General features: G+C 46.7%; 1 protein-coding gene across 1 annotated transcript; it reads right to left on the bottom strand.

Annotated features, from left to right (window-relative positions):
• Positions 1-356: 356 nt before the first annotated feature.
• Positions 357-2,911, bottom strand: CHAC1 (ChaC glutathione specific gamma-glutamylcyclotransferase 1). Its single transcript, XM_082485569.1, has 3 exons — positions 2,589-2,911; positions 2,439-2,474; positions 357-2,179 (listed from the first exon to the last, which is right to left on the bottom strand). The coding sequence occupies exons 1-3, from the start codon at positions 2,865-2,867 to the stop codon at positions 1,748-1,750; spliced, it is 747 nt and encodes a 248-aa protein (XP_082341695.1). The 5' UTR covers positions 2,868-2,911; the 3' UTR covers positions 357-1,747.
• Between the last annotated feature and the right edge of the window lie 16,889 nt (positions 2,912-19,800).

Raw genomic sequence — 19,800 nt, 5'->3', positions numbered from 1 at the left:
ACATTGCTGTGCCAGCCCTGTACAGCCGGGAGAGCTGGCTTGTACATGCTGACAGCACTAGAGCTCCAGAACCAGCAAGAGCTGGAAGCTGTGACAAGAAAGCCACTGAATCCACTTTTCTCAAAGGGAAAGTGTCAATGGGTGCCTTTCAGTGGATCCAGCAGAGGCAAGCTGCTCAGCAGCAATGGTTTTGTTTGTTTTGTTTTTCTTCTTTTTTAAATAAAAAAAAAAGAAAAACATAGGGACTATAGCAGCATTACCACCTAAGGTTTTGTTTCTAAAACCAAGAAAAAATTTAAAATGAAGGATCAGTTTGCACTTCCAAGTCAGTAATGAAAAAGCCCAACACCAATGTATAGTAGACTAACTTTGTCCGTTTGTTTTATTACTGGGCACAGCACAGTACCACTTCATATACATACAAGCCCCAGTAATACAAACAGTCCCTATCCTTTTTTATAATAGAAAAACCCCACATGGTATTTGGGAGGAGTCAAATGTCCCAGGGGTCAGCTCTCAAGAGCTGTTTTGCTGCAGTTGCAGTAGCAGCAGTTTTACAAAATACTATGGGTTTCCATGCTGTTAATATGTGAAGCCGAAGAGCCTGAGCTTGCAGCAGTGCCTCTGCTGCACGTGATCAAGGCAGGCTTTTCAGCAGCTCAAAAGCTTGCAGGTATGCTCAGTCATGGTCCTTTGCAGTCAAATAAAAGTGTACCTGACAGACACCCCGGTATGGAACTTGAACCCTCAAATGCTGCTACAGAAACCCACGTTTATCCTGAAGCACCAGGGGTTTATTCAGTACAGGGCCAGTTAAAATGCTGCTGCATCTGGAGAGCTTTCCTGCAGGCAGCACAGACTTCCCACACAGGCAGGACCATTTCTTATGGAGTCAGTTAAGTCTGTAGCATCACAAGGCCAGTGAAGCTTGGAGAAAAGCTTCCGTCATTAAAGCAGGCTTAGCTCCTCAGAAAACTGATTTAAAACTAGAAGGCACAAACGCAAGGTTGAATGCAGGCTACATACCACCGTGGCATGTGAGCAGTTTAGATACCCCTCCTAAGGGGAAATACAACACATAAATACAGTATGACATTTTAGAAAATAAGTGCATTACTGTGATCCTTCACAACATAAGGAAGTAGGATTCACAAGAGCCTACAGAGGCCAGTTCACTTAATATTGCACAGCAGTCCTGAAATTTAGTATCAGGTCATTTTACTGGAGGTGGGACATGGCAGGGAAAAAAAAAAAGTCTTGTTTGGCAGAACCTGCCCAAGTCTCCACCATGACACAAACAGCATTTTGCCAGTCTGAGGTAGAATTACATATATACTGCTTAAACCCAGTCAAGTCCCGCTCAACTAGTCTCCAAAGGAAAAAAAAAAAAAAAAAAAGACAAAACCAAAAAAAAGTGCACAGGATAGATGAGCCTCTTTCTTCTCTAAAGAGAGTGCTTCAGGTTTGACTCCTGGAAGCAGGTCTTGCAGAGCTAAGTTCCAGCGAAGATCCCTGCTCCTCACCTGGAAAGCAGTGTTGGCTGTCGTGGTGCTACAGGCAAGGAGTGTAACAGGTACTAATTGCAAGTCCTATAGCAAACGTGTTTTACGCCGCTTCCTCCCTCCCCTACTGCTTGTTAATTCCCCCTTTATTCACTCAGTCCAGTATATTTTATCAGAGTAAAGATTGTCCCCATTGCTTTCTCCCTTATATCCCTTCTACTGGGACCCTACAAAAGTTTTCTATTTCAACCCTTAGACTTCTGAGGGACACTTGCAGCTTCTTCTAGAGATTCCTCTGTGTAGTACAGGCAGGGAAGGATGGAAATAAGAGCCTCTTCGATGGAGAAGAGATGTTTATCCTCTGCTTGAGGACAAAAGTAGCGCATGAAGTCTGCCAGTCTCAGCAAGTACTCAATGTTATGACCAGCACAACCACTTGAGACAATGATTTGAGCTGCAATGTCTTCTTCAGATGCTGGGCCAAGGTAAGAAGGGTTCTGGGGTGTTGCAATGTAAACCAGAGCTAGGATGGGTTCCTCTGCATCTCTCTCCTGGGGGTGGAACTTCACCAGCTTGGTGTCATAGCCTCCCAGGACAGCTTCTCGCATGTTGAGATACTGGAGCGATGCAGCAATTTGTTCCCCGCGGACTTCATAGGCTACACCCCACGTGCACGCCTAGGAGTGAAAGAGCAAGGCGGTTACGGGATGCTGTAACTCCAGCAGACAAGCCCACTAACACATCACAGCAAGGCAGCCTTGCTTTGGGGTCTCTGCATAACCAATAACAAGACAGAGGAGGATAACACCCCCATCCACACACACCCCACGATCCCGGGAGGGCAGAAGAGCACTCAGTTGCCGACATCAGTTTCCAGCTGCTGATATGGGCACCACCACCCAGGCCAGCCCTCCCCCCCTCCGCCCCAGTACTCACCCCGCAGTCCTCCAGCAATGTCACCACCCGGCCGGGCTGTGAGGGGAGAGAGAGAGAGAGGCAGACAGAGCCGTTAGAAACCGAGCCCACGCCAACGGCCGCCCAACCGCTCGCCCCCCCCCCCCCGCCAATGGCTGCCCCCGCCCTTACCATCCTCTCGCTGCCGCGGTGGAAGGTGTCGCCCTGCCAGAAGCGGCGGCTGTAGCCGCGGATGAAGCCCACCTTGCGCGACGTGAACTCGAAGCCCGGCCTCCACACCAGCGAGCCGTACCCGAAGATCCACACCGGCGCCGTCAGCTTCGGCTCCGCACCCTCAGCCTCCTCCGGGGGCGGCGAGGCAGAGGAAGAGAGGAGAGGGGTGGACGACGACGACAACGGCGGCTCCGGCCGGCCCGGGCACTCCTCAGGGCGCTGCGGGTCGCGCTTCATGTCGGTGGCAGCGTCGGGGGTCACGGCTGCTGGGGTGTCGGCGCCCGGGGGGCTCGTGGGGCGGCATGCGCCGCCGCGGCGCTTTAAAGGGCCGGCCGGGCCGCCCCGCCCCCGCCCGCCCCTCAACGGGCGCGGGGGCGGGGCGGCTCGCGCCGGGTGATGCAACGAGGGCGGGGTGTTTCGCCGCGCGCTGGGGCAAAGCGGGGCCCGGGTTGCGTCAGGCGGGGGGGCGTGGGTGGACAGTCGTAGCCCCCTCAGCCCGCGCGTGGGTGGGGCGGGGCCGCACGCTCTGAGGAGAGCCTGGACCGTTGGCGGGCGGAGACGGGGCCTGGTGGGCGCTGTGAGGGAGCGGGACCCCTCTGACAGCCCTCGGGGGAGCGCGGCGGTCCCGGGGGATCGCCCGCTGTTGGCAGAACCCTGTGCGCAGGGACGGGCGGCTGCTCGACCCCGGCGGGGCTGCGCCGGTGGTGCCGCCATCCCCCCCGGGAGAGGATGGGGCAGAGCGGTGCCCAGAAAGGAGGAACTGGGGGTGGAACGAGCGGGCCAGGCCTCCTCAGGAGCCTGCCCCGCGCTCCCGGGTTTGGTCCCGTCCAAGAACGGGAGCTGCTGCGTCGATAAACCGAATGGTTAATATTAAACCGGGTGAAGCGACAGTGCCTGGCGTCAGCAGGGTTGGGGCGTAAGGCATATGGGTGAAACAGAGCAATAAAATCCACACAGAATGCAAGGAAATGGTGCTGAACCCGGCCCCTTGAGTGTGTTTTCCCTTGTACTTAATTCATGCTGGAGTGTGGGCTTGTAATATGTAACACTTATTGTGTAGATGGGTCCAAGAGCTGTCTGTGTGTGAGATGGCAACCCGGCTGTAAATCAGCTTTAAGCAGGTTGTGACAGCTAAAGCAGTGGGCTCAGATTACAAAATTACTTGGTTTTGGTAGCAGGAGAGAGGGAGGGGGGGAAGAATGAGAAGCAAAACCACTGAGATATTTTTAGAGAAGTATTTCTCATTATTGTTCTTGTCTTCTGCATCTAATCACTCCGAACAGTCTATTTACAGTCTTTTCTTTAGTTTCTTGTTAGGTCCCATCCAACCAGCACCCACCTTTCCATTCTACTTCACAGGGAGGTGCAGCTGCAACGCACACAGGCTGTGGTGGGTGCTCCCTGTACCTTGGCACACTCACCATGGATGACATCAGCAGCCTGCACAGCTCTTGCATCTGTCCTGCCGTGCTGCGCCACACACAGCATGCCTTTCTCTCCTGCCCTGCGTGACTGACTCTGACTTGTCACCTTGGATGACCATTCACAAGGTCAGCCTTAACAGAGCCCAAAGGTCCTTATTTTTCCTCTCCACTTGCACTTTTCCCAGTCACCTTCTCTGTCTTACTCAGGCTCAAAGGTATGGGGTCGCCTCTGCGTCCTCCCAGCCCTTCACGCCACACACTCATGCTGGCACAGGCTTGCAGCTTTCCCCACCGGTCCCTTTCCATAGGCAGCAAGTGAATCCATCCCCTGTTTGTACAGCTGCCATACTCGGAGGCCATAGCCACAGACAAGAAAGTACTCTGGAAAGCGTTCTTCCTAGCATCTGTCTGTATCAAAGCTCTGCTTGGCAAAACAAGAAATAAATCTCTAGTCTTAACATTTTCAGTCTTGCGGATCCTGGCTCCTAAGATACAAGGCTCCTGCCTTGGCCATGCCGTTTGTCAATGCTAAAACAATGAGGCGTTTCAATCAAATTAAATCAGTTTCATCTGGGAATTCGACCAGTCTGCTGTGTCCCATTGCAGCAAACGTATATTTTTCATATTCAGGTCTTTATTTTTTTCCTGCTATAATCAAGGAAATTTGAGCAAAACCTCAATATGTAGTTAATAAAAGCATTAAAACATTTGGCTGTAGCTGCATCATCCTTATCAAGGAAGGGCACAAACAGTGATAGACAAATCAGTGCCTAAAAGATAAGCTGATGAAGCTCTTGCTAGGTTCTGGTCTTGGTGATACCAGTAAAAAAAAAATCTAGCTTCTTTCTTCAGCTTTCCCCAGGACGTGAGTTTTATTCATCTGATAAATGCGCTGGATTATGCATGTCTCACAAATGAAGCACTAGATATCTGCTATTACAAGCTAAGGAAAATTGGATAAAGAAATAAAGAATATGCTACCGGGAAGTGACTGCACGCTTGCTGACAGGGGGAGAAAAATTGCTCCTTTCCATTGCAGAGCTGTCTCAATTGTATGTCATACCTTGCCGGAGGACTCTGCTACGTAGCTAGCCCAGATTTGCCATGGAGAGCCAGTGCCTAAAGCAAAAGCCTTGGGGGACCAACTTCAGATCCCGCACCACTTAAACACTGCGGATCTCTGCTCCCTTCAGTGCTGTTACACCCAGATCAATTAGGTATGAGGTTAGAAACTCCTTTTGAAGTCAAGTCCTGATTTTCTGGTGCAAAGGCATTGGGATATTGCTCCATCATTAGGAGCACAGCCTGGGGGAAGACTGTTATTGAAGTTGTGGCATATACAGCAAGAGGTTAAGAATTTTTTTTCTAGTTCCAAGCTTTCATCAATCCATTTCTTGTCACTGACTGTACCTTCAGTGTACTTTGGTACTTTACTTGTGCTATGCAAGTAAAGCAGGTGGATAATAAGGAGAGAATTAGTCTGTCAGTGTTGTTGGAGCTTGCATTCCTAAGGCAAGGAGAACAGCCTGCCAAACTAAACCACAGGAATGCTCAAATAGGTGTGAGGGAGGATGTGGAGCAGCAATGGAGTTAACTGTTAAGGAACATGGTGTAGATTCAGGAGTACAACAAAAGGGAATGGAAAAAATCATAGGACTTCAACAGTTCTAAAGTGACTAAGGGGAAAAGGAATGGAAGATAATGGTCATACTCTGTTAATTATAACTTTTAAAAAATGTTTAACAGCAGTAAGAATTTTTATTTTGGCCTGGAAACCTTTAGGAAGGAGAAAAAGGCGATCGTAGCTTTATTTGTTACATCCTGAAACTAGTTTTTCCAGGTTCCGGGAAAAGGCGGAGCTAGTTTCCCTTTAGCAGTATATGCTGTGCTTCCCCCGAATGAGCGTTTCCAGTTTAGTGCCGGCTGACTAACCCATTGCCAGAGCTGCCTGTTTTTCAGGATAGTGGTGAATCACCTCAGAGCCAGAGGAACCAACAACAGGGCTGGCATGACACGTGGCAGCGCATTGAGACTGTCATTAGCTTTATCTTGTGTTTCAGGCTCTTACTTGCTTCAATATGCTGAGGGTACACACTGGGCTTTACCAAAAATTGTTCTATTCAGGAAATACCGACTGAGGACAGGGGGATTGCCAGTTCGTTTCCAGGTACCACCACATCTTCTCCAACAGCTTGGCACTGCTTTCCTCTCTCGCTGGTTAGCAGACAGGAGAATCTAAAAAATGAGTCTGCCTCTTTTCCCTAAGGCTTTAGTAAAGATTACAGATACTGCAATTGGCGGTGAAGTTCAAACAATGCCACAGACATTTTAAAGTGATGTAAACCAGTGCTATTCTCCTAATACTCGCGGTTCCATGTCCATGTGCATCACCAAAGGTCTTCTGTTTGTTGAATCCAATTCTTATGGCATTGACAAATCTCCTCCAGCTGTGAACACTTACCATACAAATACGCAGTCATCCTTATTTCAAACATGGAAATACAGAAGTAGCATTATCAAAGCTTGGGCATTGGGAATGATGTATGGAACAGTAGGCAGGGGTGTATTTGGATTTGTTTGTTACATCCAAAGGGAATGCAATTTTGTTGTCAAATGTTTTAACTCATGGGGTTAAATACGGTCCCAAGCAAACAGAAAAGAAAAAAATAGCAAAGGACATTCTGGTACTTTAAGGAGAACAACCCTAAACTCTAATGGATACGGTACTGTAAGGACACCAGACTGAAAAACAAAAGTCTGCGTATCTGGGACAACAGGGAAACTGTGCATACAAAGCACTGTTCAGGTGGAAATCAAACAAGGCATTGAAACCAGTCTCCATGTTTAGGTGGCCCATGTGTCAACACTAATAATAGGATTAATAGTTTGGGAGATTCTTCTGCAGGACAGCACTTCAGCTGCTGCTGCCCCACTCCGTGTTCCATCCGTTCACCCCTATGGCTGCTACAGCTCTGACTGTTGTCAGTTGTGTTGGTAGTTTTTGCAGTGTGCCCAATTCATATCCCAGAGACTTCTGAATGGCCACGGATGGGAGTGACAAACTTGATTTGAGCTTTGACAAACTTGATTTTTATTTGAACTAGTTATGTGAGGCGAAAAAAAAACCATAATCATAGATCCAAAGAGCATCAATCCCCAGTGGCCTGGTAGTCAACTGCGGAGTTCTCTGAAGAAAACTCAGCATTATCTTTTTGGCTTTTGAGTCTTGTACACCAAAGTGATCTGCTGCACTATGCTTTTTGCTGACTTCCCCTCCCATTCTCACTTCAAGCTGGTGGGCAGTTTTGACCCTGCTGGCAGGACCTGGCCTCGGTTGCCGTTGTCAGCAACCTCTGTCCCTGCCCCTCTGTCACATTCCATGTTGCTGACTGATACTGAGGTCCCCCCAGAACTGGTCGTTAAAAGATTTCTCCATAAAGCATCAGAACTCCAATTTTAGACTGGATTTTATCTTGGTTAAAGGCAGACATAGCGAGTAGAGACTGAGGAGACAGTGTGGAGGGTTGTGGCAGGAGCTTAGGGAATTTTGTCTTTTCTCAAAAGCTGAGTACAGACCTGCTGGAAACCCCTTGTACTTGAGCTCACAGCATCCCAAGCCTAGGAGCTCATCTGAGCACCAGGCTGTGAGCCGTGAACTAGATTGACTCATCCTTTGGTGCAGTGTAACTCCCCACTCTTCACTCTCCATGGCCTTACTCTGCTGCCCAGACACTACGCTGACACCTAGAAGGGCATTCTGAGGAGTCATGTGGATGTCCACATTGGCAGCTTTAAGGTGAGACACAGTGAGGAGGCATGGGCTCACATGGCTTGGGCTGGGAACCTCAGCCTTGACTGTGAATGTCAGCACCTTATCCGGGCTGATTTAGTGTTGTCATTTAGTTTCACTTTAGAAGGTGATTTCATTTCGCTTCCAGAATAAAGAGAAGAAAAATGGATTTATAGCTAAAAATGTTAACAACGTGGATTTGAGAAAAACCTGAAGGAATGGGTTGATACAAGCAGGTAGACTGAAGAGTCCGAAGACAGAAATGTGGAATACCCTCAGAATTTTAAGAAATAATAGGGAACTCGTACAGGATGGAGAAGGAATAATGCAACAGAGAAACCTCTGTTTTGGCACTTTGCTACGGAGTGAAGCAAGAGCTGCAGGAGTTAGGGGTAATTTACACATTTCAAAGATTTTAAAACTCAGTAAGAAGCTTTCTAGTCAAATAAAAAGAGGATCAAGAAAGAAGTGAGATAACAGGGAGCTATATGACTGTTGAGACTAAAGATAGCTTAAATGTAAACCAATAAAAGACCAAATGGTGATTGATATGAGGCTTTCTAAAAAATTACCACATCTGAAGCAAAAGCACAGTTCTAAGAACTCCTGGTGCTTGTGTCAAGGGAGGTGAAAGAACAGACACAAACCAAGAGTTTATTAGCAAGGAATGTAAATATGTCTAAGTGGGGCAGGTACCACATGACTGGAAAATAGCAAGCAGTGCCTGTATTTGAGACATGAAAAATAAAATGCAATGTAGCAAACTGGAGACCTGTTAGCCTGACCTCAATAACACACGGAAATCTTTCTATTATGCGCTTTGACAGAAAGAATAACTCAGGATGCAAATACAGTTGAAATACACAATGGGCTTAGCAAAACACTTCACTGCGGACTGACTTCATAGCTGTCTTCGATAATTGACTTTTGCGTAGAAGAGAATGTGCAGATGTGGTTTGTCTAAGCTTCAGCGTAGTATTTAATGTATGACAAGTTATGAGGTGAGATGCAGACAGGAACTGTTACAGGGGAGATGACTGCACTGGATAAGAGAGGAAAACTGGGGGGCATTACCTGGGTGCTGTTATTTTGAGACACTCCAGTGTGGTTCTGGGCTGGGAACACCTGCCAAATCTACAAGAGGTAATGGTGCTGCGCAATAGCCTGCTGAAGCCGCAACTGAAAGACTATTTACAGTTCAAAAGAAAGATGAAAGCATGGACAGAACAGGGAAGAGCTATTAGGCTGATGGAGGGGATAAAGAGCCCTCCCTCCCAGAGGATGCTGGACTTGCTTAGTGTGGACATATGTAAACAGGGAAATAGGACTGGTTTACATCATGGGATTTATCCTGGTGACTGGGAGAAAGAGGAGAAGGGAACTGTTATTCAAACTGAATTGGCACAAAAGCATACGAGCATTAAATGCACAAGTGGTGTAGCCTGGAGGTTGAAAAGAATTTCCTAACTTGCAGAGCAGCAAGTTTTTAAAATTGCACCCCCTTCATCTTCAGATAAAGAACTAATAACAGAAAAATAGCTATTTTATGTAGATCTAACTGCAACAGAGATTATGCGATGTCATCATATATATTACCTACAGTGCCTTTCCATCCAGTGCTCTTGTTTGAAGACCAGAAAGTTTCCATTTCAGGAGCATCACAAGAAAGAGCCAGAGCATAGCCTCAGTCAGTTGGAGCCAAGCTCCAGAATTTCCACAGATTTGTGGTGTCGGAAAGGCTTCATCAGTTTGCAATGATAAGGTTTTGTCCTGACATGCTTGCAGCTGTTCTTGCCCACATCGTCACAGCATCTTCATAACAAGCATTGCTTCTCTGTGGCCTAGATGTTATGAATTAATTTGCTACTAAACCCAAGACACAGTTAGCTAGAGGATGACCACAAAGCCCTGAACAGGCATAAACTGAGAGTTCTGAAATAGCTGATTGATGTACTAATGGCAAAGCAAGAGCTGCAGAACAAATGCAAACCCTGAAGCACCTTCTCATCCCCTGACTACTCAGAAACCCCAAACAAGGTGACATTACAGCATCATCTGGAATTTTGAAGGGTGGAAGGAGGTTGAAATTCATGTTCTGCTTGCCAGCAGAGAAGTGAGCTACAAGATCTGTCACCAAGCTTTAAGAAAGGACCAGAACTAGCTGGCACGCTTTCTGAAGATAGGAAGCGGCAGGTTCCCAAGTGTAATAACAGCAGAAGAGGCTTCTCCTTGAGAACAAAGCCTATAAACCACACAGCTAAAGCGATGTAAGAAATGCCTATAGTGAGAGAATAAGGGTGAAGTGTGGAATGAGAATAAGCAGCACAAGAGGAACCAAATCCTTCCTCTGCCAGCCAGCTGGTAGAGCCCAGCATGCCCTATGGTAAGGAGAGCAGCCAGTCCTCCAGCAGCCCTGCCCCTCCTTGCTGTGGCCAGGGGGAAGGATTTGCACCTGCAGCAGTCACTAATAGTCTTCATCTGAGAAAGGAAACCCACCTGCTACCCACTCATCCAAATCCTTATCAAGGCAAATAGAGGGTAGTAAGAGTGTTTCTGTTGAGACTCTTGGTTGCTCCAGGGCAGGGAGATGTGTGTCTTGATCATTTGCTCAAAGCAATAAGCCAACCACTCACCATGTGGGACTTATGGATCAGTGTGGAGAAAGAGAGGTAAGTAGCTAGCTTGATTAAAAGCTGCCCCTTTACTGGGTCCTTCCTTCCTTATGGTTTCTAATGCATAAGCATGCCTCACTTATATTGCATTTCACTCTTTTAAACATTTGAGTGTTGCTGCAAAGCAACTGAGCTAGCCAACTTGATGCTTAATGCAGAAGAAGACAACACGTTTTATGCTGTTTTATCAGCAAATGAGATTGCTTATTTCTAGAATTACGAAAAGTCTGGTTGCTGTGACAAAAATCCCTAAATGGTCCTGAAGTTGTGGCTTGTACCAAGCAAATTATTGTTAGTGACAAATACTGAAGTGGCTTTGCTTTAAATAAAGCCACACTGGGGAGAATTTTGTGTTCTGATGTTAGGACTATGCCTCTGTGTAAAGGGAATTTACAGTCCTGGGGAGAATTCCTATAACAAACAGCTGAAAATATTTGTCTGGTACCTCTAGCACCTATATTGAGAACTGTTTGAGGTTTGAAAACTAGCTGTAGATGTGTTGTATGTGAGCTAACATGTTTGATTTTGTGGTATTAATAGGACAGATTCTGGCTCAACAGTAACTCTGCTCCTTTTGTGGTTTCCTAAATGATGTCCATTTAGGTTTTGGGCCCTTAGTTCTCAGCTGTCTCAAAATAAAACCCTGCTTTCTTCTCCCTTTAGTTTGGTAACCTAGGTCTGCAGTTTCCCTTGCTGAATCTTATTGTGATTATCCCAGCAGATCTGAAGATCTGTCCTTACTAATTACAGGTGCTCTTCCCAAGACAAGGAACAGAATGCGGCAATGATCACCACTTTCCTTAAAGCACAATGCTATTTATTTAGAACAAAATGTTATGGAAAAAACACTTAATAAGCCAAGAAATGACTTGCACACCTGCTAAGCACTGCCTGTCTTCCTTGTGGTGCCCTGGCAAACACGCTAAGTGAGTTCTGCCAGCTCTTTAATTCAGAGAGAGCATCTGTGTGTCAGATCAGGCTGTCTCTCTGCCCCAAAAGACAAAGCTGAGTGCCAGGATAACAGGCACAGAGGACTTGCGTGAATATGCACAGGTTCCACAAAAACACTCTGGTTCAGCCTGGAGCACAAACGAGTAAGTAACACGTGCTGCCCAGCAGTGTGTCCAGACCATTCTTTCCATGCTGTGGGCCAGCGGTCAGCTCTTGAGCGTCTCTCCAAAGCTGGATGTGCTCCTGCCTGGAACCTGGGTGCCAGTCGTGCTGCTCTGTGGAGTCGAGTGCCTGCCACCTTCTTCCATGTGGGGACAGCGAGAACTTGCATGGCTGGACAACTGAGAATACTGAAAAGTAATCAGTAGCTGTTAGATTTTCTGTATGGCCAGTAATGGGCATTGTCCTATGCTCAACCACATGCAAGGCCAAAACAGGAAAAGCATCTGCCTGGACAGAGCTGTTGTGCATGTTGGCTGTGACCTGCCCTGGGTGGTCCTGGTGCATTCCATGCTTTGTAACCTTTGTGGCAGTTCACTGTAGCAGCATTTGAAAGCTTGCTGTTATCACTTCCATCATGGGGACATCATGACTCTCAAATACGTAAAAACTATTAAAGATGATGAAGATAAAATTATTTCAACATTAGACCTCTTTCAGTTCAGTTTAGGAGATATGATGCTTCCAAGCCCTCTGGAATGAGATGTCAGAAAGTGCAGTTGTAGCCCATGTGGGAACAGAATTTTTCTAGTGAAACAAAATACATTCTCTTTCTAAGAGAAGTCATGATTTTTGTGTTCTGTTACCAGACTGGCAATGGCTCTGGCCGCAGCCTCTTTGAAGTCTGGGTTTGCCTTTAAAAAGAAAACCAGCCATACATGTGTGTTACTGTGCTCTTTTTGAGGAGGGAAGGCTTCCTTTCTGCCCCGTTTGAAAAACCTGGGCCATGTGGTAGAATGGTTGTGCCGTCCTGCACTAAGATGGAAACAGAAGGCTCGCGAGGCCATATTGCATCAAGTCACAGGCTGTGGTGGTAACAGAAGGCAGGTAGGAGGAACACCAGCGGCCAGGCTTCAGGCACTTGACTGCCCACCCAAGCCTGCTGTTGTAGTGGCTGCAAAGAGAGAGGCTGATCAACAGGGTGACTCAGAGCATTGGCATAAACTGGGGTGAATTCCCTGTGGCTGCACTGTGCGAGGGGGTGTGTTATGGGGAAGCTGACTCCAGGCACGTATGAAGACCGGGAGCCACTGGGCCGCTCCACCTCTACTGCTCGTGACTCATGGCACTGTCAACGCAAAGAGCCTTGGACTGCACGGCCGTACCAGCTGGGTTTACTGTGATCTGTGGAGTTTCTGCCCTAGCTTTGTGTCATCTAGATGTGCCTGTACCTGGAGGCACTGACTTCACCTCCCTTCTCCAGGCAGAAACAAGAAGTCACCACCCAGAGTGGTGGCCCAGAGGCAGTGTCTTTTGCTTTTGTTCCCTGGGCACAGTCTGCATGAAATGGTGGCTGTGTTGCCATGCTGTGTCTGAATGCCTAAGCAAGCAGGGCCCCTGTGGACCTGAAAAAGCAGTCCGGTAACCAGTTACAGCTTCCCTGTAAGTGGAAGTGGCTTCCCACTTTTCCCTGCAGTGAAAATGTGGGAAGGCCACTGCCAGCCTTTTGGTCAAATGCTGGCATTTGTAAGTAAGGAAGGGGAACTCAACAGCTTTTCTAGGTGCAGGGAAGATGTTCCAGCTGCATCTCCTAAGCCATGTAAGCTGTGCGTGGGAAGTGTTGACAGTGCAGTTCTGTGCTCTGTTCTCCTAATTGGGAGGCAACAGGAAAGTGACTCATGTGACATTGCATCCCCTTCTGCACAGGGAACATGGTGACTCGAGGGACAGGCACTGGGCCATGCAGTAGCTGTGAGATTGACAGCAAGATGATATAGGCTGGCAGTGACCAAGCTCTCGGCTGGTCAAGATCACTAGTGGAGGCATTGGAGCTCTGCTTAGGAGTTCCTCAGCTATCAGTGACCTCCGAGCACCAGCAAATAGAATTCTGCTCCATCAAGAGCTGTCATGCTTTGCCAGTATTTTAATTCATGTTGCCAAAACCAGCATCCAGTGTTGACAGAACAAGGTATTTATTGTTAGCCTGTTCTCATGTCTGCTTGGGTAACTCGTCTGTGCATGTAGCTGCAGTGGCATAGTGTGAACTTTTCCCTGCATTCCCTGACTATGTCCTGATGTTGCTTCTCTCTTGGCTGATTCTGACCTATCAGTATTCCCTATAAGATTGTTTTTCACAGAATATTAGGGGTTGGAAGAGACCTTTGGAGATCATCTAGTCCCACCCCCCTGCCAAAGCAGGTTCACCTAGAGCAGGTTGGACAGGAACGCATCCAGGCAGGTTTTGAATATCTCCAGAGAAGGAGACTCCACAACCTCTCTGGATTCTCCATCTGCTCTGGTTCTGCTATTGATCCTGACCTGGCACTAACCTTTTCCATCTCTGCCACGACATCTTTCTATTGCAGATCTTAATTCTTCTCATGTTCCTAACCTTGTTTTATCCCAGCCCCTGATACCTGCTGAGCTTTTTGGAACTGACCTAAGAGCAGAAGCTAAACTTATCCATGCTAAATTCAGTAGCTTCAACTATTTATATCAAGGCCAGAGTTTTCCTTGTTGCTCTTCCCCCTCTAATATCAGCTCTCAACAGCTCTTTGGTAGTTCGAGGAGCTGTGGTATCTTCCCCGTGCCAAATACCCTGTGTAGTTTTGTCTGTGCATGGTGACAGTGACAACGTCACCGGATCAGAATGTGAGTGCGGTTTATCTGCCTTGGCTGGAGTAAAGGGTAATATGGGTGCAGGGATACAGACACCTGGGCCTACTGGGCTTTTGAAAAACGATGGGACTTTTTTGAGGTGGAGGTGGAGAAGAGGGATAAGCGAGGTTGATGTGGTTTACATGCTTTTTACAAGTAATCTACTTAAATTAATCCAATCTGAATTCCGCCTGCATCCCTGTACCTCATCGGTAGCACTCACCCCACAGAGCCACCCATCCAGCCACAACAATGTGGGGTGAAGTGTGATGCAGTTTGGATGAATCTGGTTCTAGATTTTAGAGGGCATCCTGCCTGTTGAATGGTCAGAGTGAGATCTGGCAGTGAGCTGTGTACAGTGCTGACTATGGGGAATCTTCTCCGGAGGCAGACTAAAGCTGCGGGCACTCTGGCAGCACGGATGCTGATGACTGGTGTGTCAGTGGAATATCAAAGTCATAACCTGAGTGACTGGTACTTGATGTAATGATTGGACTGGAATGCTGTACACAACCAGAGGCATCATCACTGCCTGTTTACTAACTCTGGTGTTACACATAGCCTGAGGTTACATCAGGCTAAGGAGAGCACAGCCAGATTTTTGTGAGGTGGGAATACTAGACTGGTGCCAGGACAACAGCTGACAATGTCAGCTTTTTTTTATAGGTATTTTCCTCCTCTCATTTCAAGGAAAAGTCTTGAAATGTTCCCTTGATGGTATCCTTGGTATAAGATTTCACAACTCTCAGCTAACACATGTATTTCAAACCCTCAAAGATGCATGAACCCCACCCTGGTACAGATTGCACTGTTGAGGAAAGACTCTCTGTCCTGTTGCCTCTGTGTATTGGATAGAAACCAGTTCCTTGAGTCCATCTTTACTGTAAGAAAATAAATAAACTCTTACCTCAGAGCTTGAAAACAAGTATAACAACACAGTTGTACAGCTGCTCATGTTCCAGCTTCTGATGATTGTGAAACAGTCCATTCTTAATTTTTTGGGGTACACATACATGTCATGCTGCAGTACAGTGAGGGCTTTCCAATATATTTTAGTCTTCTCTAGTAGAAATCCTATTTTAGGAAATCTGTGCCAGCTAAGATAGGAAGTCTGTTGCCTTCAGGAGGCTAATGATTCTTCAGGATAATAATTTTCTCTTTTCTTAAATCACCCTCTAATCTCATAGCCTCCAATCCCGTAGTGCTTGGATACAACCTGCCAAGACCCCAGCCTTTAGCAGCAGGTAGCTCGCAGTGTCAGCTGGAGCGCCCGGTCACTGTCCGGGGGAGAGAGGCTTAATGTGGAGGTGGATACAGGGTGAGAGGATAATAGTGTGCTACTCTCTAAGATCTTGGTTGGTGGAAGCTTATTCCTGAAGTCTGTCACTGCAGGCTAATGCCAAAATCTTTAGTTTTTTTCCATATTCCACCCCGTTATGTTTTAAAGCTTACATAAGAAAACAAGGATCTTATCAAAGCAAGACTTAATCTTAAGTAGTTAGTGATTCCTTTAATTTGAGTCTGAGTCTATGCATAACAGATGCCTTCAGAGGTATGAAGAATCCCCCCAAATCTGCCAGTGCCTTTTCTCTCCAATCCTGGAGACGGCTGAGGTGATCAAACTGTTGTCCAGGAACCGTTTAATGCTGCATTTCTAGTTAAATCATTGGCCACCTATTCCTCTCCTATTCCCAACTTTGTTACCTTCTGTGCTGAAATGGGAGCCCATAATATGAAATCTCCTTGAATGAAGGCTGGGGACGGCTCTTCTCTTCTAGATCTGGCTGATGGAAATGTTCACCACACTCGGTCTGTCCCAGCTTTTTCTCACTACCCCTTCAGACTTGCTGGCAGGGTTTTGTGTATACATTTTAGCCTAAATAAGCAGGGCAAAACCACTGCTATTCGACAGGTTAAACCAACATCTGATGGCACAGCACTTCCACCTCCAAGCATTCCTCTTTCCCCTTAGCTGCCTCATTAAACTGGCTTTCCAAGTTTGTGCTGCCATGTAGTGCAAAGCAGCACAGTCGACCCCTGGGGTTTCTTAGCTGTTGGATTTCCATGGGTGAGCAGACAGGCAGGAAGGGAGCAGACAGCTGTTGCATGTCAAGGGCTTGGCTATGAATGAGTGATTGTGGATGGACACACGGGTAGGCAGGTTAAGTGCAACAGCAGCAAGGATTTAGATGTTGTTGCAAGGTGATGGAGCGGCCCAAAGCGGTGATGGATGTGTAGTTGAAGAGGGCTCCATTCATCTAATGCAAAGCCTACATACTGCACTTCTTGCAGTCAAGCAGTACAAATATGAGAGAGCAAATCAAAGCCAAGAACAGGGTCTCTTCCTCCCTTCAAGCCAGGGTGACTTGGTGTATGTTGAACATAAGTATAGTAGTACTATGCATCTTCTTTCAAACATCAGCAGGTGTGAGGTCTTCTAGTTCTCTCACAGCAATGAGTTCTGCACCAAAGAAGAGTCAGAACTAGACTCTAACGCATCCTCTCTGAAATCTTCAGTCTGAGAAGTAACCTCTCTGTCAAACTTCAGCCACTTTCCTATAATGGAATTTGCATATTTTCTTTGAGGTATTTTTGGCTGTTCTTTAGATATATATGTGGTAGAGGAAGATTATGAGAGCAATTAAAAAGAAAATGCAAGATGCTGTGCTGGTGGTAATGGAAGAAAGGTGTCATGGTATGGTTGTGCAATAGCTTCATGTTTTCCATATTGCTCAGGCTGGAATGCACTGTGAGGTGAGAGAACTCAGTACCTGAGTGGAAGGGTCATTGTGGCATGTTACAGGACTGGTGATACATGTAGCAAAGATTGCATCAGATGACTGAGCATTAGCAGTGAAGAACATTGGAAGAGCCCTAAAGTGGGAGAAATCCAAGTGGAAAGGCCAGCCGGTGACTATGTATGCCTTTTCCCAGAAGAAATCAGATCAAAATAGTTACAAGCTGAATCCCCGAGGTTTTCTGTGGTGCTTGTTGAGCAGCTAGTTCACTGGATTTGAGAACAAATTATTTCATACTCTGTGACCAGACTAGTCAAAAAGCAGCTATAAATGGGAAACTGAGAAACAATGGCAGGGCAGAAAATAGTGTTCATCTCTCAATATGATCCTTTAAACTGAAAAAGCTAAAAAAGGCTGGGATAGGTTTCATAAACAAGGGAGTTGAGAAACAACACAGTTCAGGAGAATCATTGGTTGTCATTAAATTTTTAGACAAGTGTCTTTCCTGGTTTATTGCTTTTGTATGACAGAAATTAAAGCAACTGCTTAGATACTGTTATTTGTCAAATGTTGTACTGATGGATCCTTTAAGAAAACTGAGCAGGCAAATTGCTCCTCTTCCTATGCAGGTTCTCACTTACCAGTTTTTTTCCTCTGCTGGTCTCTCATTCTCCTCGTTCATTTCCGAGGGCACTAAGCAGAACCATTTGCCTCTCAGCAAGATCTAATCTGCGTATGGAGAGATGATGTGAAAGAAAGATGCTGATAACCGTGACACGTGAAATGATTTTATGCCTTCCATAGACCACAAGTACCACGGAACCATAGCGTTGACCTTGCTGTATTCGTCGCCTCTAGCCTGAGCATACTTCTTGCCTGAGCAGGCTCAGACATTGCATCAGTGTCCTCTAGTAATGCGTAGAACTCTTCTTACACTGGCTAATTGAGTCTAACTATCCCTCTCGGAGGCAGATGAGTAAGTATTAGCCCCATTTCGCACCTAGGAAGAGTGGGAGGGGAAAGTGGCTTGCCCAAGTTTAAGAGGCAACCAGTGTAAGTGATGCCAGAGTACCCTGTTTGCCTGCCCCTGAGCCCTGTGCATGCAGAAATTGTACGGTTCCTTATGGAACATGGGAGATAAGTTAAGCGTTGGGGTATCCGTTCTGTGTTAGACATTATATTGCTTGCTGGGTGCTAGGTAATATACTGAGAAAGGCGTGAGAGGAGCAGGCTCAGAGGCACAAGTTGCACTGCCAAGCAGAATAACAGTACTAGTGACGTGGTGGCAACAGGCTTGCACTGGCCTGCTGAGCGCTGGCAGGAGGACAGCCTGGGTAGTCCGATGGCAAAAGGGATGCTGGCCTTATTTCAACTGCTCGGTCTGGCTGCATCAGGGCCCTGGTTGGTATTTCCTTCCTTCTTCTCTAGAGAAAAGACAAGATAATTTGAAGCACAAAGCCAAGACTTTGCCCTCTGGAGGAATTCCAGGGTTGCAGATGGACTGGGCTCTTCGCAGTGCTGCTGGAAAGCAATTACATTTGCAGTTCAGGGGAAGGGAAGAGGAGGAGGGAGAGTCACTGAACTGACAGCAGGGATAAGAAGGTAGCTCATTAGCACATCATCTTTTCTGCACCCTTCTGTGTGGGAGCAGATCTCCATATGATGACATTCAGAGTCTGGCAGAAATGTCATCCTGGGCTAGTAAGAATTTCTCTGCAAGAAAGTGTGAGTGGGTAGGTTTAAAGAGCTCAAAAGTGAGTTCCTCTGTGGTCCAAAGAGCATGAAGGCTCATCCTTCATAGTCGTTCTCAAACTTCGCCATCAGTTGCTGACCTGGAATATGAAGAGGAAGCATGGAAGTAATGACATTTTCGTTAAAAAGAAAAATAACAACAACAAAATAACCCTCTGCACATCTCATCCACTTTTCTTGCACCAGCCTTGGAGAGCACTCCAAGAAGTACCTATTTATTGCACTATGTCTATGGTAAATCATTGCTGGGAATGATGGTGTGTCCCTTTACTCTGTGAACATCTATGGCAGATGATTTTTTTAAGTGAACATTAGAAGTAGAGAGCTGATTATGTATGGAGCAGTGACTTGTGCTTGGAGAGTTCCAGTAGGAGCCATGCGGGAGACCTTGCTGTTTCTCTATGGCATTCATAGCGATTTGGAGAACGTTGAGTCCTGTGGCAGTGACAACAGCCTGTTGGAAACCCTACGGTACACTGGTAATAAAGATATAATACACTTAATTATGAGCTGAAGGGTGAATTCCTTACAGGCTTGTTCAAACGGCTCATGTGATTGTTTAATAGCACATCCCCTGAGCAGTGCCCATGGCCCCAGAGGAAAATGTCAGCAAAAGCACAGCCTAACTGTTCCCTAAAGGAGGTAGTCGTGAATGGGAGATGTGTGTGTCGCTCACCTGCCAGGCAAGCAGAAATGGCTATGCACCGAAACAGTCCTCTGTGGCACAGTTCGTGTCCCTTTTTTTGTGAAGATGTCTGTGTTACATGTGAAAATATCCGTATGAGGATCTTGAGTTCTTTTGTTGAGATGGGAGGGGGAGAAAGGGCAAAAAGTGAACCCACGCTGAAACCTTTTGAACCCAGCGGAGCACCAGGTAAAGATCAACCCTTTTTATTTTCTGTTAATTCTTCTGTCTCGTCAGTATAAATGTTTTTCAAGTCAGAGCAGGGGAACTGGAGTGCCCAGAGGACATGCCCGCAGGACCTACAGCGCCATGGTGTGGTAACATCTCTTTTTGGACAAGCA

The sequence above is a fragment of the Vanellus vanellus genome (genome assembly GCF_965231255.1).
Source record: "Vanellus vanellus genome assembly, chromosome: 6".
Lineage (NCBI taxonomy): Eukaryota > Metazoa > Chordata > Aves > Charadriiformes > Charadriidae > Vanellus > Vanellus vanellus.
This window is presented reverse-complemented; position numbering and strand designations above follow the sequence as displayed.